A 24,586-nucleotide genomic window follows, 5' to 3' on the forward strand; every position below is an offset into this window, starting at 1 on the left:
ACTATATAACATTTAGCAGCCAGTTATAATGCTAAATATATGTGGTTCAGTAAGAACACAGATTTAATTACCATTGAGCAAAATGCACATTAATATCTACAGTACCTGAAGTACAATTAAATAAGATTGATCAACGAATGTAACCCTACTGCTTACTCTAACATACTCTGAGGGTCACAATCATACATATTTATGTCTACTATACAGTGAAAAAGCCATGAAGTGAAAGCTAACTTCATTGCACCAGGTAACCAGTTAAGAGTAGCCACTGACTTCCATAGTATGGGAAAAAAATACTATGAATGTTAATGTTTGGTTACCAAATTCCTTCAGAATGTCTTCTTTTGTGCTCATCGAAAGAAATAAATTCATACAGATTTGCAACAATGATGACAGAATTGTCATTTTAGATGAACCATCCCTTTAAAGAGTCATGAAATACTAAAATACATTTGAGGTGTATATGTTGCACATGATGGAAGACATTGTCAGCATTTATTTATATAGACACACATATACAGGTGAAAGTCACGTGACAGGCGGATGTGTCTCTATCGTTCTATGATTGGCTTATTACCTTGTCTTTGTGATCATGCCCTCTTCTCACACTCGCAATCATTGCACAAAGCCTGAGTGGGTCATACTGCAGGAAATGGACTAATTACAAAGTAAACAACTGACCCACTCAGACATCATCACTGTCCATCACGTATGAATCAAATTGATGAAATCAGTGAGCCGCTTATTAAAGAGCACTCAGCTCGATTAAGCCAGTGTCTTATACGCCACTTAAGGCTCTATCAGACATGTTCTACTTGGCATAAAAATGCAAGACTCTGTCTAACCTAAACCTAGTATTTTATAATTCATGTTGATTCAGTTCAAACTCCCCTAAAAAACGATATGCCTGGCTAAAATTAATGCTATTATTAAAAAAAAAAAGCTCCTTTTATATAAATATATATTCAAGTGGTTCTATAATACTATGATTTTTAAAAAACTATAGATACATTGGGGATGTACATACAGTGGGGAAAATAATAATTTGATCCCCTGCTGATTTTGTATGTTTGCCCACTGACAAAGAAATGATCAGTCTATAATTTTAATGGTAGGTTTACTCGAACAGTGAGAGTAACCGCAAAAAAAATCCAGAAAAACAAACTTAAAAAAAATTATAAATTGAATTGCATAATAATGAGTTAAATGAGTGTTTGAGCCCTTTATTAACGACTTAGAAAAACACTTGGTGATCACAAAGGTCAGACATTTCTTGTAGTTGGCCACGAGGTTTGCACACATCTCAGGAGGGTTTTATCCCACTCCTCTTTGCAGATCCTCTTCAAGTCATTAAGGTTTCGAGGTTGATGTTTGATAACTCAAACCTTCTACTCCCTTCACAGATTTTCTGCGGGATTAACGTCTGGAGACTGGCTAGGACACTTCAGGACCTTAATGTGCTTCTTCTTGAGCCACTCCTTTGTTGCCTTGGCCGTGTGTTTTGGGTCATTGTCATGCTGGAATACCCATCCACAACCCACTCCATACCTGGCCCTGACAGTGCATGACCCAGTCCATTATCCTCTTGATGCGGTGCAATTGTCCTTTCCCTTTAGCAGAAAAACACCCCCAAAGCATAATGTTTCCACCTCTGTGTTTGACGGTGGGGATGGTGTTCTTGGGGTCATAGGCAGCATTCCTTCTTTTCCAAACACGGCGAGTTGAGTTGATGCCAAAGAGCTCGAATTTGGTCTTATTTGACCCCAACACTTTCACCCAGTTCTCCTCTGAATCATTCAGATGTTCATTGGCAAACTTCCGACGGGCTGTACATGTGCTTTCTTGAGCAGGGGGACCTTGCGAGTGCTGCAGGATTTCAGTCCTTCACGGCGTAGTGTGTTACCAATTGTTTTCTTGGTGACTATGGTCCAGCTTCCTTGAGATCACTGATAAGATCCTCCCGTGTAGTTCTGGGCTGATTCCTCACCGTACTCATGATCATTGAAACTCTACGAGGTGAGATTTTGCATGGAGCCCCAGACCGAGGGAGACTGACAGTTATTTTGTGTTTCTTCCATTTGTGAATAATCACACAAACTGCTTGGCGATGGTCTTGTAGTCCATTCCAGCCTTGTGTAGGTCTACAATCTTGTCCCTGACATCCTTGGACAGCTCTTTGGTCTTGGCCATGGTGGAGATCTGGAATCTGATTGATTGATTGATTGCTTCTGTTGACAGTCTTTTGTACAGGTAACAAACTGAGATTAGGAGCACTTCCTTTAAGAGAGTGCTGCTAATCTCAGCTCGTGACCTGTATAAAAGACACATGGGAGCCAGAAATATTGTTGATTGATAGGGGATCTAATACTTATTTCACTCATTAAAATGAAAATCAATTTATAACTTTTTAAAAATGGGTTTTCCTGGATTTTTTGTTGTTGTTGTTGTTATTCTGTCTCTCACTGTTAAAATAAACTTGCCATTAAAATAATAGACTGATCATTCCTTTGTCAGTTGGCAAACGTACAAAATCTCCAAGGGATCAAATAATTATTTTCCCCACTGTAGATGTCTCATTAGTGGCTATTTCTATAGCTGTGTAAGCTTTCCACCACTGTTAACACTCAAGCGCAAGTTTACTATGCATCTGCAACCATAGTTATACACATGTATGAATATCTGCAATAGACTTCAGCAAATGATTTTGCTAAACTAACACAATATAAGAATAAGGCTTTTGTTAATACAACATTTTTACACTTTTACCATAGTGCATGATTTGTAAAAGAATACATGTTGACATTTGCCAGTTCCACAATTATGGCATTTCTAATGTGGTAAACTTGCTTGGTAGCGCACCTGGTACTGCCTTCCATTTACACAAGTCACAATAAAAGAGCCCAAGATTTGTAGAAGCAAGGTAAAATGTTATGGTTGCTTAAACAAATGTGTTTGGATCTTTTGTTAACATTATCAGTTAGTATACTGGTGCATTATTTTTCAAATGCGATAGCATTAATCTTTTAGAGCTACCAGACATTTCATTTCGAAATTGCGGTAAAACTAACTACAACCAACAAAATACAATGCTCCAACTTGTACATTCATCTGTTTCATAGAAAATGTAACACCCTTTTAGCACCACTCACTGGACATTACGCTGTGAAATGTGGAAGAAGCAGCATAATGTTTTGCCCACACACATACACGTTTTTCCAACTAATAATATTTACAGTGTATTACAGGAGGTACTTTCTCATGAATGCAAACTGTACTTGAAATGATAAAATATGACATCCATCATTACAATTCTAACAGCATAAGTGCTAATTTAAGTATATATTCTTGGCACATGTGACATCAGGAACAAAAACTATACATACTGTACAATTTAACAACACAGCTTCAGCTTATCCCACAAACTGGCGCAGTTACAGCTAACCATGTGCTGCATTCATCTCTGGTCTCCCCTACTGGACCCGTATTAGCATCAGTGAGTAATTGTGTTTACCAATATATATCATCATTTATAATTATCTGTTTATCATCATTAAAGGAATGTTCTTGGTTCAGTACAGTCTAAGCAGTCTAAACCTAGATGATCGGTTTAGATGGCAACGGTTGCACTAACAAAAGGAAATGTTTTTCCAGGTTACATCATAACTAGATTTGCTTCAGAGCTGTTAGCAAAAATAGAGCTGCACGATTCTGGATAAATTGAGTTTTTAAATAGAAGTTGTGCTTCTCTTACGATTTTGAAGAAAAAACCGACAACTAAACAAAATCCCATGCAAGTCTAATTTATAAGTGAATGATTCAAAGACTCACTTAAGATTTAGTTGGTTTATTTCTGGCTGAATCAGTGAATCAGTGAATCTCCTGTATTGGTAGCCAATGAGCTTACTATTAACCATGGGCGTCGGAAGCAAAATAAATGTGGGTGGGTCCTCCCCCAGAAAAACAAGATACTGTAGTATATGCCATTTTCTGTAGTCTGGTGTCTTTTATTTAATGTGTTTTTACACAATGCAAATAGGCCATATTTACAAATATTACAAAAGTCGGCTATTAAACAACATTTTCAGTGGCGCAAGTGATAAAACGAGCAACATCGTTTTTGACGCGGGAAGGTGCGTTCACACCGGACGCGAATGAAGCGGCAAGCGCGAGTGATTTACATGTTAAGTCAATGCAAAGACGCGAATAGCCATCCTGCGTTAACCAATCAGGAGCTTGCTCTAGTAGTGACGGAGGCAGAAATCCGAAACAACAATGGCGGACAAAATCACCGTTGCTGTCTGTGGTTACTCGGAGCTGTACGATACATCTTTGGACTTTTGTAGAAACAGGAATAAAAGGGATCTTGCTAGGAATAAAGTGAGTGAAGAGGTCGGACAATCTGGTTAGTTTTAAAAAATGCTCTTTACTCAATTTGACCTACATATACATACATATTGAGACTACAAGCAAGCTAAAGCTGGCAAATTGAGCTCATTCACCTATTTTACAACTACTTTCCCGCTGACGAGTGGCAGAAGCCCCTCCCTTGACGCGAATTCGCGTCTGTTGTGAAGAAAATGTCACGCGCGAATGACGCGAATTTTACCGCGCGAATGGTGCGAGTGGCGCGAGTAAACTCAAATGTTCAAGCGTTCAACTACGCGCGAATAGCGCGTTTTTTCTGCGCAAGTCGCGTCCGGTGTGAACGCACCAGGAGACCCGAGTTCGCGTCCGCCTTTTGGTGAAATCATTTTCGAAATCGTCTCCCTTTTCACTTATATCACATCGGAAAGGCATTTGTTTATTTGTAAATTAATGAAATAATTGAAAAGTTGAAATAAATTATCAACTAGGGTTAGGTGTATCTGAGCAGAAGTTACGCTGTTTTACTTTGCTGTGTCTCGGGAGTGCAGCAGGCATGACCGACTAGTGAAAACCCGGAATGAGTTTAATTGATATGGACTCTCTCTGAATAAGCCAAGTGGAATAAATTTGAGGAAACCACAGCATGTAATTTACGGATTTATCTAAATGGAGTTTAATTTATTAAGGCATACCTCATACAATGGATTTGACTGAGTCTGACGGCGGTCTGAAAAGTGCAAAGACATACTTGCTGAATTAGAGACGGTAAAAGTGGGTGGGTCCAATATCATTGGTCTTCAAAAGTGGGTGGGTCCTGTCCCACCCACGTTCAATGGTTCCGACGCCCATGCTATTAACATTCAAATACCTGGCTTTTGTTTGCTGAAGCAGTTTGCAGCGCACTTTAGAAACCCTCCACCTTCCCAAGCTCCACCTGTATAGATCTGTAAAGGGGTAATCATGTATGCTATGGGGGTTATTCATACTGTAAGTGTTATGTGTAGCAGCAGTATTTCTTACATGCTCACAGCAGCATTTTGTGAAGGTATTGGCAGTAGCAAGTCTCTTTGTCACTTGTATCCGATTCCTGACCTTAAGTATCCAATTCTGAAATTGCAATCGATTTTCGATACCCAACCCTTCCCCCCACCCACAAGTAAAAGTGATTTTTTTGGGGGCCCCATTATAAATTCTGTGCAGTGGTGTCCAGAATCGCGATTGACACCACTCGTCGCTGCTAGTTCTTTGTAACCGGCTTGGTGTGTCCAGGCTATTACACAGAGAGACTGATAACTGCAAACTTGCACTTTAAAACACGTTTTTAAAAGTTTGCGTTCAGAGGCGGACTTAACCAATAAGCGAGGGAAGGGGCCGCTTAGGGCGCTGGGGAATCACACAAACAATGCAGCCAAACACAGACATATCTGTTAATTTCTTGAAGCAATGTCCAGAAGTGTTTCACCACTCAAAATGCAGAGTTCATGGAGTTCTGGAAACTTGGGAATCCTCTCATTATAACAAAGTGTAAATACGATGTAAACAAAAGTTTCATTGTGCAGTATAGAGCGCTTACGGTACGTGGTGAGATCTAACGTGAAAGTAAGTGACTGCTTTTAGTGATTATATGAGGGAGCGCTCTTTGCATGCATTCTAGGCTAGATATTACTCTCTGACTGTCTCAGAAAAGAGATATTCACCTCAGTAAAGAAAGTATTGTGTTTCAAGTTATAATGTTTCAAAATGATTCTCTTGTGTGCTTTTTCTTGCTGCACACTTGTATAAATGCACGAATGCAATGACTGGAGATTTTTGCTTAATAATAGATTACATTTTTGATTTTGTTATCTGCAAACCCTACCGTATGCCTTCAGAACACTTGGAATATGGAAAAAGTTGCATGAAATAATTTCATGTAAAAAGTTTACAGCTTATTAAATGCACAAGTGCAAACTTTTTTTTATTATCTTTTGTGATCCGAAAAAAAAATTAAGTAGCTTAATATGGCTTTAGAATAGAATCAGGTTGACTAATTACTGGTTGTGAAGGGATAAATAAACTAAAAACTACAAAATAAGGGTTAGGCATAAAATTTGGAATATACCTGGAATTTGCTTAGGGCACCAAAAATGTTTGCATTTTCAGGACCCCAAACGCTGTTGTAGTGTAAGTGAACAGCCAAAATGCATAAAAAGTTTTCCATTTTAAGTTGAAAACGTCATGTAAACACCCCTTATGCCACAAATGCAGTCATCAGACTTGTAGTGAACCTGGAACATTCCTTTCCATACTTAGGCACTTAAATCCTCTTTGTACATGCTATTTCTGTCCTCTGATCATTCAGACTATCTGTGTGTGCTTGATGAATGGGCTGTCAGCGGTATGTTTGACCTTTGTCGTGGACACAGGATCTTGAAGAAGGCCCTTCGGAAGCTGCTGTGGCACAGCGGGTACAAGAACGGGTTGATGGCCGAGTTCAGCCACAGCAGCCAGAACGTCACCTCATACCAGTGATGTGACACGCAGTCTCCTCTGCACGCGGCTCGCACGATCATCAACAGAGTATACGGCGCCCAGCACACCGCAAAAACACACACAATAATTGCCAGAGATTTGGCAATCTTCTTGTCCTGCCTCAGACGTGAGCGCTGGACGCACCGCATCGACAAGCCATCGTTCTCAGAGCGTTTCTCTCCATCTGCTGCATTTTTCTTTTTGAGCGTCATCGAGTTCCAGCAGATTCGCATGCTCATGCGTGTCTTCTCTGTGTACAGAGCTGCAGAATCCTGGCACTTTGGAGAACAGGATTCTTTCTTACTGCCAAGTCTCCTTTGACGGATGCTGAGGTAGATGCTGATGTTGAAAAAAGCCACGGATAAAAACGGCGAGAAAAACTCGACCGCCGAAGCAGAAAGCAGGAAATACCAGGTGTAGTAAAACTCGGCGAAGCACTCGTCATCTGGCACGCGGCTCTTGCCCGTCAGCTGCTCCCAGAATAAGATGGCCGGTCCGTAGAGGAGGAAGGCCAGAATCCAAACTGCGGCTATCTTCAGTACGGCAAAGTGGGTCATTCCTTGCTTGGCACGATAAGATACCTAGGATCAGGAAAGAAAGGAATGGAAAAACTGCTTTTAGTTGGCAGAACAAACAGAAAAAGCAATACACTTTTGACAACTACAGAGATTCATCTATATAGTTATAACAACACATACTGAGCCAAAGAGTCACAGTACAGATAATCCCTTCACTGCAAAAAATGCTTTTCTTACTTAGATTGTCTGTCTTGTTTCCAGCCAAAATATCTAAAAATTCTTAAATCAAGAAAGATTTTCTAGACGAGTAAAAGCTATTGTCTTGTTAAAAAAAAACAAGTCAAAATTAAGTGAGTATGCAGTTCTTTTACATTTTGTCACTATTCACTTGCATTACTTCAACCCTAAAAAAAATGTTACATTCAGATTGATAGCTATGGAAGCAAATTAGTCTCATTAATAATTCACGCAAAAGACACGATGCACACATGCGTGTCCCAATTCACGTGCACGAAAAAAAAAATATTCACAAAAAAAACAGTTCACGTGCAAAAAAAATAATATATAAATTCATAAAATATGAATTGTGTTTTGCAATTTGTGAAACGTATTTTATGAATTTATATTATTTTTTGCACGTGAATTGGTTTTTATGAATATATATATATATTTTTCGTGCACGTGAATTGGGACACGCATGTGTGCATCATGTCTTTTGCGTGAATTATTAATGAGACTAATTTGCTTCCATAGATAGCTGCTGCTGTTTTCAGTTTCCAGCTTCAAATTATGTATTGTATATAGGCCCAAATGTGAAAGTAATATGATGATAATCATTTGATAAATCTGTAAGAAACAAAAATAAATAAACCAAAACAATCAATATTAAGATGTGAGAAAAAGATTAGAGTTTAGCATTTATTACTATTCAACTAATAGACTGTTAATTAAAAATGACAACAAAGTGTGGCATTGCTCCACTGAACCAAACACCGAAAGCAAACATTAAAACGCACAGTAGGGAATGAAGACAAACACTTTTGCTGCTACACACATATAAGAGTGTGTGCGCACACAGCCATAGTGCTGCCAATGATAGCATGAATCTTTCTTCCTTCACTGGCTTTGATTGAAGCTGAAGCCGCAGTCTGTGAGATCAAACATGGCTGTCTTGCAGATTAAAGGCAGACGTTACGTATTGTGATTTGTGTTCGTAGCTTTGCTCTGATGTTAAGAGCTTGTGTGGGAAAACAAAACAAGACATTTTCAAGGATGCTTTCTGACCTGAGTCTAACCAAACATCAGAGAAAGCTTTGAAGTAAATATTACACAATATTCACTGCTTTGTAAATCTCTATTCCCGGGGCATCTCAGGATGTTTCTTTAGTTAGACAGATTTAACCTCACCGTAAAGGTAGTTTAGGTAAATTTGGAAAGATCATCTCATGTCAAATCCTAACAATAATGCTTTCTGTTTAAAATGAAATAAAATACTATCCTAGCCCACCTGCTCACACCTGTTGCTGCCTAATACACTTAAAGTTGAAATGTTTATTGTATAGCTGAAAATCCTCAAGGTAGTGCACTTAAATATGCAATTAAATTTACTACTAATAATAAATCAAATGCATGTAATCTGAGTCCATGAACAGTTGTGAAATCATACAGCACTATTTTAGTAATGCTCTGTTAATTAGTGTCTTTTGTGCTGTGAGCTAAGATCAAAACGTTCCAAAATAAATCATTTAAAAAGCTAATTAAAAATTCCTGTAGTTTGTGAGGAGAATAGGTGTGTTGGCTTGCTGACCATAATGAGCAAACTTGATAATAATTAATAAAAGTTCTTTGTCTCTTTGTGCACAATTCATTAGTTCATTTTAGAGGAACACATTTTAATAAATCACACTATAGTTTGGGGACCAATTCTCACTATTAACTATGACTCTGGCCTCAATAAACTCCTAATTTGCTGCTTATTAATAGTCACTAAAATAGTTAAATTTAGGGATGGGGTGGATTGAGGGATCTAGAATGTGGTCATGCAGATTAAGGCATTAATCGGTGCTTTATAAGTACTAATAAACAGCCAACAGTGTTGGGGAAAGTTACTTTTAAAAGTAATGCATTACAATATTGAGTTACTCCCTAAAAAGTAACTAATTAGATTATTTAGTTACTTTTATGGAAAGTAATGTGTTACGTTACTTTTGCATTACTTTTAAAATCTGGGCAGGGCTTGCTTGTTTGTTTTTATTATGAAATGTTCTATTTTTGGCAAATGTAAAAGCCTTTTCACACCAAAAGGCTTAGAGAAAAGTAAATTGACGTCTGTACAGTAGACCGCAGAAGAAAAAACGTCAACTCTTCAGCAATAAAAAAAAGGAAAACAAATGTTAGATTATCTTGAGTAATTTTTGCTTATTAGTATGGATGAATTGGATCATCGGCGGTCGGCAGCAAAGACATCAGTTGATAAAATGGGATTAACATATTTAATTTTTGCAGGTTTGGGCTAAATTTCAGTGTTTTTATTTATTTTGAGGAATACTGTATCTTTTTTTTTAGAGATAAATTATTGCATGTTCACATTTATTCTAGAACTAAAGTAACATCTGATGTTACATGGGGAAAGTAGAGCTTTTAATCAATATATGGGAAAAAGTAACTAGAATTACTAGTTTGAAAAAGTAACTCAGATATGTTCTTGTCAATTAAAAGTAATGTCTTTAATATTTACTTAGAAAAAGCAATATTATTACATAATTTCCATTACTTGTAATGCCTTACCCCCAACACTGACAGCCGATATGTTATATGCATGCTAACAAGCAACTAATAGTTGCTTAATAGTGAGAAATAATAAAATGTTACCCACTGAAAATCTATGCAATCCAATTTTTTTTAAAAAGCTTATTAATCCACTCAAGTCATATAGATAGCTGTCATTATTTCATTTATATGTATCAACTGGTTTAATCCAAGCCACCTGGAGAGACATGATTTCATGATAATCGGGTTTAACTAAGGCTTTTATTCACGTATAAACTCTGATCAGTGCACATGCGTAGAGCACATCAAATATGGAAGCTCAACAGTACTTCTTTGATGCCCAAGAACCAATGAGGTTCAAGCACGCGTGGTAAATCTGTCAGTCAGTGAGGTGCATAGCATGAGCCAATCATTTTCTGACATGACCAGTGAGCTTGCATGATGCTCCCTACACGTCTAGTTTTTAAATCAGGGTTATTTAAATCTGGACCTCAAGGTCTCAACCCCAATCAATACTGAACAAGCTAATCAAGGTCCCAAGGATTATTAGAAAATTGCAGATAGGCAGGGTTAGAGCTAAACTCTGACAGTGGAACCCAAGAGCCAGATTTGAAGCACTTTGTAACTCTATTTTAGTCTTGGTTCAGTGTTGCTGCATGCTGATTCACTACAGCGCACTGAGTTACTCAGAATGCTTTTTATTTGAATACTTCTTAAGGACCTATGCAAACCCATGGAGGACCTGGAGAGGCTTTTCTCTCGAGTACAACACTCTTGAATCTCTTGAGAGTGGAGAACGATACCCTTTATCATTAGACCATGATCTCAAGAGTTTCAAGAGTGACGTACACATTCCCAGGATGGTGGTGACATACTGAATTCACACAATGAGATCAGACCAGTTTGAAGGGTAAGACACAACAGTTCCTGATTCACCAAGAAGAGTGAGGGGTATGACTAGAAAATCTTTTTTCTTATTATTTTTTTCAAGTGCATTATCAATGATAAACAGGTCTATTACCTTCACCAGTCTTTAGCCAATGAATTAGCCACCTGAACCATGTGGAGAACTAAGGTTAATCATATCTAGCAATATCAGGAAGAAAACAAAAGGTATAGAACCAGTCGACAAGCAATTCTTAAACCTAACTGGAGATGATCTGTGAATCCTAATGTTATAGCCAAGGAACAAACACAGGAACTAAAGCTTTTCTTTACTTTAAGAGACCAGTGCAAGACCCAATGTATGTAAGTAAGGAGTTTCACACTGCAAAAAGAAAAAAAAAATGCTTTTCTTAGATTTTTGTCTTGCTTCCCACCAAAATATCTAAAAATTGACTTACTTAATTTTGACTTGTTTTTTATGAAAACAAGAAAATATTTTTTTACTTATCTAGAAAATCCTTCTTGATTGAAGAATTTTTAGATATTTCGGCTGGAAACAAGACAAAAATGTAAGTAAGAAAAGCATTTTTTGCAGTAAACCACTTGATACCCGAGAAAGGTTCTCTATACAACGCCAAAATATGTTACAATGTGTCAAGCCATGATTTTAAAGGATTAGTTCACTTCCAGAATAAAAATGTCCTGATAATTTGCTTACCCCTATGTCATTTAAGATGTTCATGTCTTTCTTTCTTCAGCTGAAAAGAAATGAAGGTTTTTGAAGAAAACATTCCTGGATTTTTCTCAATACAATGGAATTCAATGGTGGCCAATGGGTTGAAGGTTCCAAAATGCATTTCAATGCAGCTTCAAAGGGCTCTACATGATCCCAGCTGAGAAATAAGGGACTTATCTAATGAAACGATCAGTCATTTTCTAAAATTGTATTTACTTCTTAACTACAAATGCTTGTCTTGCTCTAGCTTGACTTTACACGTTATGTAGTCATTTTGGAAAGGTCACGTGTGATGATGCAGTGTTTACAAAGCGAACGTGCTAAGAAAGTCAAACACCCTTTACAAAAAAAGGAAGAAATTGGAGGAGAAAATGAGGTGGAGTTTTTTGCCCTACCCTACCTTTCTGAACTGAAGTACAGAGATGAAGAACTTGACTTTTCCAGCGTGATTACATAATGCATAAAGATGCAAATGCTCATCGCAGAGCTAGTGCAAGACAAACATTTGTGGTTAAAAAGTATAGTGTATTAAGAAAATGACTAATCATTTCGCTAGATAAGAACCTTATTCCTCAGCTGGAAATGGATTAAAAATCCTGGAATGTTTTCCTCAAGAACCTTAATTTCTTTTTGACTGAAGAAAGAAAGAAAAGAACATCTTGGATGACATCTGGATAAGTAAATTATCAGGAAATTGTAATTCTGTAAGTGAACTATTCCTTTAAAGATGAATAAAACCTAAAATTGAGCAATGCAAAACAATCACATTTCTCAGGAAATACAATAACAGATGTTTGTGTTAAGTCATATTTAAAAATCGAATGTTTTATTTAAAACATGTATTACTTAAAATACCTAGTTCTGCCATGAAACTCTAAATTACGCAGGCTGATGGGTTTTTAATGTAACTGATGATATCACAGAGTTATACGACTGGGCACAAGCTGATTGGTTCATGTTGCATACACAACCAATGAGCTTGCAGCTATTTAAATGGCTGGTAGCATTCACTTGGGCATTTCACAGCACCCTTTCAGAGTTCCTCTGAAACCCTCCACCATCCCCAGCTCCACCTGTATAGATGTGCTACAGGTTATTTTATGCTATTTGTGCAGCAGCAGTATTTCTTAAATACTCACAGCACTGTATCGCCTTATGCTTTGGCAGAAGCAAGTTCTGTACTTGTTTGCAGCAGCAATCATCTACAAGCAATTTAGCAGCAACAGCATAGCAGATCTATTTCGCCAAGACCTTTTTCATTAGCATTGTCATATCCATTACCATGCTAAACTGACAGAAATGTGTTTTTTGTTTTTGTTTGTTTAAATTAAATTCAAATAGATGAGGCCAACAGATTCTACATTCGCTAGTCTTACTAATTCTGAGGAATTGTGTTGTCATTGTCAGGTGTTCTGATAAATACAGAAAGTATGGATACTTCCAAGGATTGAACGCTTGTTCTGATACAGATAACAATAAAACATGTTTTCAAGGATACGTTCCTACAGCTCAACCCTTTTTTACCTCATCATACATGTTCTGCAGTGTAACATAAACCAAGGAAAAAGAGCTTTGTCTACCCCAAGAACAAAAAATACTACATCAATGCCTGATGCATGGGATTTAGCAGTAGATTAATGCCAGTGATGAGAAGGCACAATCAGCATCAGCTTTGACTTATCATGAGCTGCCAGTGGGCTCCATTGTCCTGCCACCCGCTCCTGTCATGAGACGTAGCCCAGCATTACCGCTGGGACCGGCATGACAGTGATTTGAAGGCAAGCATATCCTCGCAAAAACCAACTATCAGACCTGCATTACCATTAGAAAGGTTAATGGAAGTAGGACAGGTGCACTGCTGCCATTAGTGACAATGCAAATCTTTAAACGAAGGACAATCTGACCAGAAAAGTGTCAAAAGAGAGGTTATCCAGAACCTGAATTGCCAAAATTATGTTTTGGCAGAATATGTGCCATCTGATGAATTACTGTTGTGAAATATCTACAAACATGCTTACGATACTAAAACATTTAGGATGTTTTCTGTGACAATCGATCCCCTTTATACATCGATATTGAATGTAGCTACTTAAATATCTGTCCATTCCCTAGTACATCAGCAAATCTGACTAAATCCAGTTGATTTAAGTCGTTACTTACACTTTGGGTTTCCATGCAGATGAATTACACGTAGTTTGGCTCCCTGTGAGAATTATGTTTAACAATGATCAAGTCTGCAATAATTCTCAGACTCTTGATAAGCATTTTATGATTTCTGGTGGTTATTACAGAAGCCAGTGTTTAATAATCTTGAGCATTTCAAAATAATATGTGATAATTCATAACAGTCTGTGTCCAGATTCTGCTTTCCTATGAGTCAGACTGATTAAAACGAAGAAAACAAATTGAATCCCAGTGACTGGGCATGTATTTCTATTAATGAGTTTCATTAGTAGTGCTTGTTGCTGTTGTTTATCACCAGCCGGACGGTTGTCGTGAGCTAAGAATGCTGAATCACAATGAATACGCTGCTATAGATCAGTTTATATTAAAAATGTTGTGCATTAAATTAGGCCTCACCGCTTTTGTGACGGAGAGATAACGGTCATAGCTGATAAGTACGATGTTGAAGACGGACGCGGTGCAGAGAAGGTAGTCTACGACCAGCCACAGCTTGCAAAGTCCTTTACCCAGCATCCATTTCCCTGTCAGGATGTAGGGCATATACACGGGTATGCAGAAGGCACCTGTGGAAAACACCAATCAGAAAGCAATATTATAGTCATTATGGATAACCTGAATAATTCATGTCTGTTGTTACAGCATTTTGTCCATTTGTCCGTTCCGTTAATGATCGACCGTGTTGCTGTGGTTACACACTGATTGCAATTTCAAGAGTAAACATGCAGTCACATTAACAAAATTACACGGTCAAAGAGATCCATTGTCTATTGTAATAATGTAGAGATACATGAAGCACAGCTCACACAGAAATCACCTTCTATGCAAGCAGCTTTTTGTTGGTCAATGTGGTGAATCCGCATCACCCAAAATCATTGTCAGTGTGTTTTTTTTTTTTTTTTTTTGTTTGTTTTTTGCTCTCAACCAAAATTAGAGATTGCATGGATTCCTGTTGAAATGGCTGAATTATAGCTGAAAATGTTTAGTTTGGTATTACTTGAGGGTTTTGAGGCTGGAAGGGTTCGTTAGATTTGTGCAAGGTCTTGAATCTATGGAAGCCCGTTTCCACCACTGGAAAAAAAAGGCAATTGCGAGTTTACATCTTGCAATTCAGACTTTTTTTTCTCAGAATTGCATCATATAAATTTGTGATTCTGACTTTTTTCTCAGAACTATGAGTTTTAAATGAACAATTGCGAGTTATAAAGTCAGAATTGCTAGATATAAAGTTAACTGCGGGATATAAACTAGCAAATCTGACTTTTTTTCTCAGAATTGTGAAATATAAACTCGCAAATCTGACATTTCTTTTTTCTCGCAATTGTGATTTTTTTAAATCTCACAATTCAACCTTTTTCTCAGAATTGTGAATAATAAACTTGAGATATAAATGCGAGTTATGAAGTCCAGTTCTGAGAAGAAAAAAAGACTGATATGTTCACAGAATTGCGATTTTATATCTCTGAATTCTGACTTTATAACTTGCAATTGTGAGCTTATATCTCACAATTCTGAGAAAAAAAAAGTCAGATTTGCGAGTTTATTTCACACAATTCTGACTTTTTTTCTTAGAATTGCAAGTTTATATCTCGCAATTCTGACTTTATAACTCGCAATTGTGAGTTTATATCTCACATTTCTAAGAAAAAAGTCAGAATTACAAGTTTGTTAATGTAATTCTGAGGAAAAAATTCAAAATTGTGAAAAAAAAAGTTGCAATAACCTTTTTTTATTCAGTGGCGGAAATGGGCTTCTGAGGAAGAATTCATTTCTAGGAAAAGGTATTTTCTCAGAAGAAAAAAAATGTAGGTGCTTTGGTTATGAAATATAGGCTCTTAACTGATGCCTGGAGTAAAAATTAGTACAGAACAATAGTGCACAGTTATAACAAAGTTTGTCAAAATGCCTAATAATTAGAAATATTACAGTGTGTGCACTTAGACTTAAATATGTATTAACAGAATAAAAAAAAAATGCAAACTGTTAAAAAAGTGTAACTTAGAAGCATTTAAATATTTACTGCACATGAATGTATTAGATATAATGGTGACACTTTAGGGACCAGTTCTCACTATAAACTAGTTGCTTATTAGCATGAATATTACTAGCACGTTGGTTGTTTATTAGTACTTATAAAGCACACATTAATGCCTCATTCTGTATGGCCATATTTTAGATCCATTAACCAGACTCAATACCAAAGCTTAACAACCAACTTACTAACTATTAATAAGCAGCAAATTCGGTGTTAATCGAGGTTAATGAAGTCATATAGTTAGTTAATAGTGAGAATTGGGCCCAAACTAAAGTGCAATCGATGTAATGCAAATCACTTATGAATGAAAAAAAAACCGTAAATGTTATTCTTGACTAGAGTTGCATAAAAATGAAAGTGAGGCAATATAGTTTACAGCAGGCAGAGAAGATCTCTGGTGTAATGACTCGTTAATATCCATATGTGGAGATTTATTATAGCAGTACAGTAGAGTACAATACAACAGAGCTCATTAGAGTATAATAAACAAACTGCATCCATGGTGCACACAGACAAGTATTCAAGGTTTGCAGTGAGAAATGAGAGGCAAAGAAGTCCTAAAAGGCAGTTCAAGATTATAATAGCAGTAACTGCTACAGCAATACAATAAATACTTTGTTTTGCATCTGTCACATGCCAGCCAGCCAATCAGCAGTCATTGAGTTTCTCAATGTATTACACACCTTCTTGGTTACATCTATTGAATTTGTGCCAATATTTCTGAGGATTTCCTTAGTTGTTAACGGTGGACTATCATGGTCTACTGTTTCTGCCCAGACATTGTTTACAGTGAGACAAAATAGAAGATTTAATTCCCACTTTTACAATAGCTAATTATGCACTCACCATTTTACTAATTCACAAAACGACAAGCAAAAAAAAAAAAAAAAAAAAAAAAATGCAATTTTTAGTATTAGGCATTACATTAGGACAGATTAGAACCTGAAATCCCTTGCATTACAAGCATAAAAATGTTACAAGATACACATTAAGTTGCTGTTTATTGTATTTACACTGCAAAAAAGAGAGTTAAAATTCTGACTTTATTACCTAGAATTGCAAGTTTATATCTCACATTTCTGAGAAAAAATTCAGAGTTGCAAGTTTGTATCATGCATTTCTGAGAAAAAAAAAGTTCTGACTTTATAATTCACAATTGCGAGTTTATATCTCACAATTCTGACTTTATAACTTTATTGTTAATAGTGGACTATATCATGGTATCTACAGTTTCTGCTTAGACATAGTTTACAGTGAGACAAAATAGAACATTTCATTCCCACTTTCACAACAGCTATTCTACACCATGCATTCTACTAAATTACAAAACGACATGCAAAAAAAAAAAAAAAAATTGGGCTTATCAGTATTAGGCATTACATTAGGACAGATTAGAACTTAAAATCCCTTGCATTAAAAGCATAAAAATGTTATAAGATACACACATTAAGTTGCTGTTTATTGTATTTACACTGCAAAAAATATATATATCACACATTTCTGAGAAAAAAGTCAGAATTGCAAGTTTGTATCATGCATTTCTAAGAAAAAAAGTTCTGACTTTATAACTCACAATTGCAAGTTTATAATTCTAATTCTCACTTTATAACTTGCAATTGTAGTTTATATCTCACAGTTCTGACTTTATAACTTTATTGTTAATAGTGGACTATATCATGGTATCTACAGTTTCTGCAAAATGGAGGATTTCATTCCCACTTTCACAACAGCTATTCTACACCACGCGTTCTACTAATTCACAAAACGACATGCAAAACAAACAAACAAAAAAATCAGTATTAGGCATTACATCAGGACAGATTAGAACCTAAAATCCTTTGCATTAAAAGCATAAAAATGTTACAAGATACACATATTAAGTTGCTGTTTATTGTATTTATTTATTTTAATTAGTATTTTTGTCTTGTTTTACTTTATAAATATCTAAACATTATAGATACATTTTCGTGACAAGGAAAATGACTTGGCTTTTAACTGTTGCTTAAAACTAAAATAAAATAAGTTGTTTTCCTTTTTATATTGAATTATTTTCCTTTCTGAATTCCAAGGATCCTTTTTTGACCCCATTGGTGGATATTTTGTCTTTTTTGAGCAAAAACTAAGAGCATTTTTCCAGAAAACAAGACCTAATATCATAAGTAAATTTATCTTGATTGTAAGAATGTTTACATTTTCATAATAGAAAGCAGAATTTTTTTTTTGACATTTTTGCAGTGTATCCACAGAGCTACAAAATCCTGGAATTAACAGCAACAGGTATACAAATAAAGTTATGAAATTAAGTATGTTAACTGTATAAATGTGAAATAAGCAGTCATTTTATGACATCACAACCAGCACAACTGCAGAACACTATCATCTTCACCCAGTTTTATTACAGATTTGCATATATTAAATGTAATATTGACAAACAGAGATTCTGTTTGTTCAAGCAGATAACAGACTGATTTTGCCTAAAGGGATTTCATGCAATTAATTTTTAGCATTTGCTATTTTTTATAATACTTTGATAGTATCAGTAGAAATTCTGAGCTATTTATCGATTGTGTCACCACAAGACCAAAGGTGGACACATAATACATCAGACTGATTAATGATTTTGACAAGACAAAAAAACAAGGGGGAAAAAAATGCAAAAAAAACTTGGAAGCAGACAAATTCACCACTAATACAGGACATTGTTTCTCATGCGACCTGCCGTTTTAATTATCAAACACCATGTAATATATTCTTTTTAAGCCAAATAATACAGTAAATGCACATTACATTAATGCAGTGCTCACTTTACAACTCATTTGTTGTGTATACATTAAATAATTTTGTATTCAAAGTCAAGTCATTTTCATTTGAGTATTAAAATGTAAGATTTGAATGTACAGTAAGAGTTCAATGTATTTTCGCTTAAATGCTTAAGATAGTTGTTTGAAGATAAATCATAATAAATCTTACTACTTAAAGTCTAATTATGAGATAGCCTCATATTAAAGATTTTGGTTAAGTTTTAATTTTTAAAGCGTATTTCAGACAAACCAGTCCTGCACCTTGTAAACCTACATCAGTTTGCATCAAATTTTATTCACCCTAGAATACTGACGAACACTGAAATACTAATTATTGTTGGTATAACCGACTATACTGAAGATTTAAAAAAAAGACCATTCGTTCAACTTTTCTCTAAACTTTACTTACCAACGAGAAAGTCTGAGATGGCCAGGTTTAGTAGGAAATAATTGCTCTGTTTGCGCAAACTCCTGTCCATCTTGAAGGCGACGATGACCAACGCGTTTCCACATACAATGACCGTAATCAGAATGACCATCATGACCGTGAGCAGCGCGAGCACCGGACCCGCGAACCCCGCGTCTCTCCTCACTGCGGTCCAGTTGCTGACCGTGAGTTCGCGGGTCATGTTGGGATCGCAGTGATGGTTACCCATCTAGAGCTTCACGGTCTTCACTTCGAGCTTGTCTTTTTCATCTGTCTCACGAAGGTTCGGATGCATCGGTCTAGTAAGTGTCTCGTGTGCGCGCAGTTGACGCCCCTCGCCGTTCCCATGGCGCGCCTCAAGAGCGATTCAAAACCATTCCTGAGTATTTCATTCATGCCAGTGTTCTGATTTACTGACATAATTTAAAAACCGTGGTGATATGGGATGTTCATCGAATAGTCCTATATAAGAAATCAAAGAAAAATGACAGACTATATTAAAATTAACGTTTAAAATTTTATTGCACTCACTGATAAAATATTAAGCATTCAAATCTTAACCCTCTGGTACAGAGTTGCCATATTGCAACAATTAATTTCTACTGATTTCTTTGCTATTCCTAAAAAATGCAATATATTGGAATATGGTAATTTAAAGGACCAGCCCTAAGGTAGTCAATAAAGTGCCGTTTTTAAGTCAAATGATATTTGAATGTTCTTCCAAAACACTTTTTCCCAGCGTCACCCTCACATGGAGGACACCTGTGCTCCAGAAATGGCTGTTAAACTAATTTCTGAACATTTCTTCTCAAGGGGGACTTTTTTGTCATCTTTGGTTAGTAAATTACATATTTTAATTTAAAAATCAACATTATCTAACATAGTTGTATTGTAAAATGAGAAAATATGGCATATATGGCAACACTGACTGTACCACAGTGGAATTGAAGTAATGCATTTCCCCATTGGGATTTTTTATAGATAGTAAGAGTTATTTTTTTATTTGAAGTGTCTCTTGTAGTTTAGTTGTATTTATATATGAATAAGAATTCTTTTTTTTTTTCAATAAATGGATACAGCAATATTTCACAGAAAGGGCAATAGGCTCTCCCATTTAAAGTCAATGAAAATATTAAGCATTCAAATTTTAACCCTCTATGGTACAGAGTTGCCATATTGCAACAATTAATTTCTACTGATTTCTTTGCTATTCCTAAAAAAATGCAATATATTGGAGTATGGTAATTAAAAAGGCCAGCCCTAAAGTAGTCAATGATGTGCTGTTTTAAGTCAAATGACATTTGAATGTTCTTCCGAAACACTTTTCCCCAGCGTCACCCTCACATGGAGGACACCTGTGCTCCAGAAATGGCTGTTAAACTAATTTCTGAACATTTCTTCTCAAGGGGGACTTTTTTTGTCATCTTTGGTTAGTAAATTACATATTTTTATTTAAAAATCAACATTATCTAACATAGTTTTATTGTAAAATGAGAAAATATCAATGTTGCCATATGGCAAAACTGACTGTACCACAGTGGAATTGAAGTAATTTATTTCCCCAGTGGGACTTTTTATAGATAGTAACAGTTATTTATTTATTTGAAGTGTCTATTGTAGTTTAGATGTATATGAATAATACACTTGTTTATTCTTTTCAATAAATGGATACAGCAATATATCACAGAAAGGGCAATAGGAAGGGTGCAAAGTTGTCTCTCCCATGTTTGTGCGTGTGTGTGTGTGTGTGTGTGTGTGTGTGTGTGTGTGTGTGTGTGTGTGTGTGTGTGTGTGTGTGTGTGTGTGTGTACCTGGTATTCATCACGTTGTGGGGACCAAATGTCCCCACAAGGATAGGAATACCAGTAGATTTTGACCTTGTGGGGACATTTCTCAGGTCCTCATGAGGAAACAGGCTTATAAATCATACACAATGAGTTTTTTTGAGGAAGTAAAGGTGTGCACAATCTCCTGTGAGGGCTATGTTTAGGTGTAGGGTAGGTGTAGGGCGATAGAAATTACGGTTTGTACAGTATAAAAACCATTACGCCTATGGAATGTCCCCTTAAAACATATAAACCCAACGTGTGTGTGTGTGTGTGTGTGTGTGTGTGTGTGTGTGTGTGTGTGTGTGTGTGTGTGTGTGTGTGTGTGTGTGACAGATTTTAATGGACATTAGGATTGGATGCATCAATTTCTAAAAGAAATGTGCATTTGAATTGAGAAGAAAATCATAATTTAATAGAAACTGAATTGGCTATTTTCCATTGTGGTACACTGTTGCCATATGCCATATCTCTAAGACACCTTAAAGATAATGTGTACCAAAAATCTTTGTCATATCTTTATGTTAACATATTTTACTAGCCTTCTGTTTTGGAGCTTTTATGCAACCATCATCGTCTCATAGTGCAAACAGAAAATAAACTGCTCTGGTCATGTGACAATTTGCACTAACCATGTGAAACTGCGCATATTTAATTTAGACCATTTCTTTTTTTCCATATTTGCAGGAAGTGCACTGAAACATCAGTCTTTTAAAGCTGGTGGAATTAAATGGGTTAATGTCAGTTGGGTCTCCATCGTCCTTCTTCTTTACTGGATAAAGAAAGAAAGAAAGAAAGAAAGAAAGAAAGAAAGAAAGAAAGAAAGAAAGAAAGAAAGAAAATTCTTCTTCTGCCTTTTATTTAGGATATCTAGTTGCTCGTATGTTTTAGATAAATTCCAACTGCATTGAAGAATATAAGTTGCTTTCAAACCATCACAGACTAATTGTTTTATGTTTGAGTAATCCAAATAATTAAGCTTGTAACCTTACAAGTGTTTTCTAATTATTGCATATGTATAAGGACCTTTCATACCAAGCAAGTTGCAATTAAGCAAAACACAGACAAGTTGTCTGTTCACAACAAGTGTAAAATCAGTATCCTTTGGGCTGAACTTCAAGTTCAGGATTGTAATTAACCTGTATTACTGTAATTAGACTGCTAGACGCAGAAATCACAGATATTAACACTTACCGAACACTTAGTCTCGTTATGGAAGCTTCATCGTTTTTAAATCAGTTTGAGTACTTGATGAGACTGTGTGTGTATATTTATTGGCATTCACACATTTTTTTATTCACACATTTTTTTTAAAAAGTTACTTTTTTTGAGTTGCGTTTTCATATATGCGTACTGTATATCAGCCTCCCACTTCCAGTTTATCTACAGCGGAGGTCAAAAGTTTACATACACCTTGCAGAATCAGCAAAATCTTAATTCTTTTTTCACAAAATTTAAGGGATCACACAAAATGCATGTAATTTTTTATACATGAAAGACGTTGATATATAGTCCACAAGAGAAAATATTTAAATGTATAATATTGACCCAGTTTAAAATTGACATACACTTAAAAAACAAATAATCCACAGTTGTTGTTTTTTTGTGTGTGTGTTTAGAGCGTTGTTCACAAGTCACTTGCTTGTCCTGAACAGTTAAACTGAATGCTGTTCTTCAAAAAAAATCTTTTAGGTCCCACAAATTTTTGGTTTTTCAGCATTTTTGTGCATTTGAACTCTTTCCAACAATGACTGTATGATTTTGAGATCCATCTTTTCCAACTGAGGACAACTGAGGGACTCATATGCAACTATTACAGAAGGTTCAAACACTCACTGATGCTCCAGAAGGAAAACAGTGCATTAAGAGCTGGGAGGTGAATGAAGATGTCTACATTTTTTCTACATCTTTTTTATTATTATTATTTAGTACTGCCCTTTAGAAGCTACAGAAGATTACATGTTTCCCAGAAGACAAAATAAGTTAAATTTATTCTAATCTTCAATTTCAAAAAGTCTTAATGCATCGTTTTAACTTGTGAAGGCATCAGTAAGTGTTTGAACCTTCTGTAATAGTTGCATATGAGTCCCTCAGTTGTCCTCATTGTGAAAAGATGGCTCTCAAAAGCATACAGTCAATGTCTTTTATGTGAAATATCTTATTCAGGTCAGTACTAAATAAATCATGCATTTTGCATGATTCCTCTTATTTAGATCAAATAATTAATATTTTGCAGATTCTGCAAGGTGTATGTAAACTTTTGACTTCACCTGTGCAAGCTTTGTAGTGGGTTGTGAACCATCTAGTCAGTCATTAAGGTACAAGCACATATTATATTATTGCCTGTTGATGCTAGTTGTGTTTAAAATAGCTAAACCAGATCGGTTCTATGTTAGGAATACACAATTATTTGACAAAAAGCATGTTTCTCTATCACTACCACAAAAAAATATGAACATAAAAATTGCATATTATCTTATCGTATGTTTCACGTTGGATCCCTTAAAATCATGAAAGTAGCACTTTTTTTAACACTACCTTTTATGTCACATCACATGAACTGTCAGGATAGTCATTTCTTATTGTGCTATCGTTCTTCGGGATGTTGTTTTCTTTTCCAGAGATGAAATGGCTCACATAACTCAAGAAGATAAGTCACCATACCTGAAGCTGGTAGCATGCACTCAAATAACAGCTTCCATTAAAATGAATGAGAATGCTAACAGATATCTCTCAATAGGTATTAGAGACATCCTTTGTATACATCTGCATATTTGTAGAGATGTCACAGCAGTATGCAGTGGGTAGTAACACACGAGTGCAAGTGTGCAACATGACACTCACATAGTACGAACATAGTATTCACTTGAAATGAAGCTCCATTAGTAAGCTTAACCCCCGCTGAGGAATAAAACAGCTTAGGGGATCAGTCTTCTCCCACTGCAATCTTCACAGCAGGTTACTGATTGAGGAGAGGGCAGAAGATGATGTCAAGCAATATTGTCAGGCAATTAAAGGCTTTGAAACAAGTTGTTAAAAATCAGTTTTTCAGTCGTGTGGTTCCTTTTTTGATATTCCTCCTGAGTCAGAGATGTTTGTCACAAGAAAAGGCCAAAGTCAATGGTAGTGGTCCACTTAGAGGAGCAGAGTAGGGTAAATTAGTTGTTCACATGGAAGTAAAAATAGCATCAAAATAGTCTGATATGGTGAGTATGGAAAATTCATGACTCCCTTGTTTGTCCTGCCCATTGTTCTTGAGAAAAATCCTCTTTGGTTTGTTGGAGCATGTTCTGCATCCTTAAACCCCTTTTACAGCAGTGACTGTTTGATTTTGAGATCCATTGTTTCACAACAAGGGACTCGTGCACAAAAAAGGAGCAAATATTCACAGTTGCTCCAGAATTATTCATTAATAGCCTGGGGGTGAAAACTTTTGGGGGAAAAAAGATGCATAAAAAATTCCCAGAAGACAAAATAAGTACAAATTACGCTGATCATCATATTAAAAAAAATAATAATAATAATAATTTCC

At 36.0% G+C, this 24,586-nt stretch overlaps 1 protein-coding gene across 1 annotated transcript; it reads right to left on the reverse strand.

Moving 5' to 3' along the window:
• Positions 1-6,707: 6,707 nt before the first annotated feature.
• On the reverse strand, positions 6,708-19,457 carry LOC141344852 (histamine H3 receptor). The gene is made up of 3 exons (XM_073849751.1): positions 19,211-19,457; positions 14,365-14,531; positions 6,708-7,457 (listed from the first exon to the last, which is right to left on the reverse strand). The coding sequence occupies exons 1-3, from the start codon at positions 19,455-19,457 to the stop codon at positions 6,708-6,710; spliced, it is 1,164 nt and encodes a 387-aa protein (XP_073705852.1).
• Positions 19,458-24,586: the final 5,129 nt, after the last annotated feature.

This window comes from Garra rufa, chromosome 10 (genome assembly GCF_049309525.1).
Source record: "Garra rufa chromosome 10, GarRuf1.0, whole genome shotgun sequence".
Taxonomy (NCBI): domain Eukaryota; kingdom Metazoa; phylum Chordata; class Actinopteri; order Cypriniformes; family Cyprinidae; genus Garra; species Garra rufa.

Bases quoted from the DNA above. Each gene is read 5' to 3' on its own strand.
- LOC141344852 (XM_073849751.1), bottom strand. From the start codon at position 19,457: ATGGGTAACCATCACTGCGATCCCAACATGACCCGCGAACTCACGGTC. The intron at 14,532-19,210 runs GTAAGTAAAGTT...TGTTTTCCACAG, and splicing joins CATCTCAGACTTTCTCGTTG to GTGCCTTCTGCATACCCGTG. The intron at 7,458-14,364 runs GTGAGGCCTAAT...TCCTGATCCTAG, and splicing joins ATCTCTCCGTCACAAAAGCG to GTATCTTATCGTGCCAAGCA.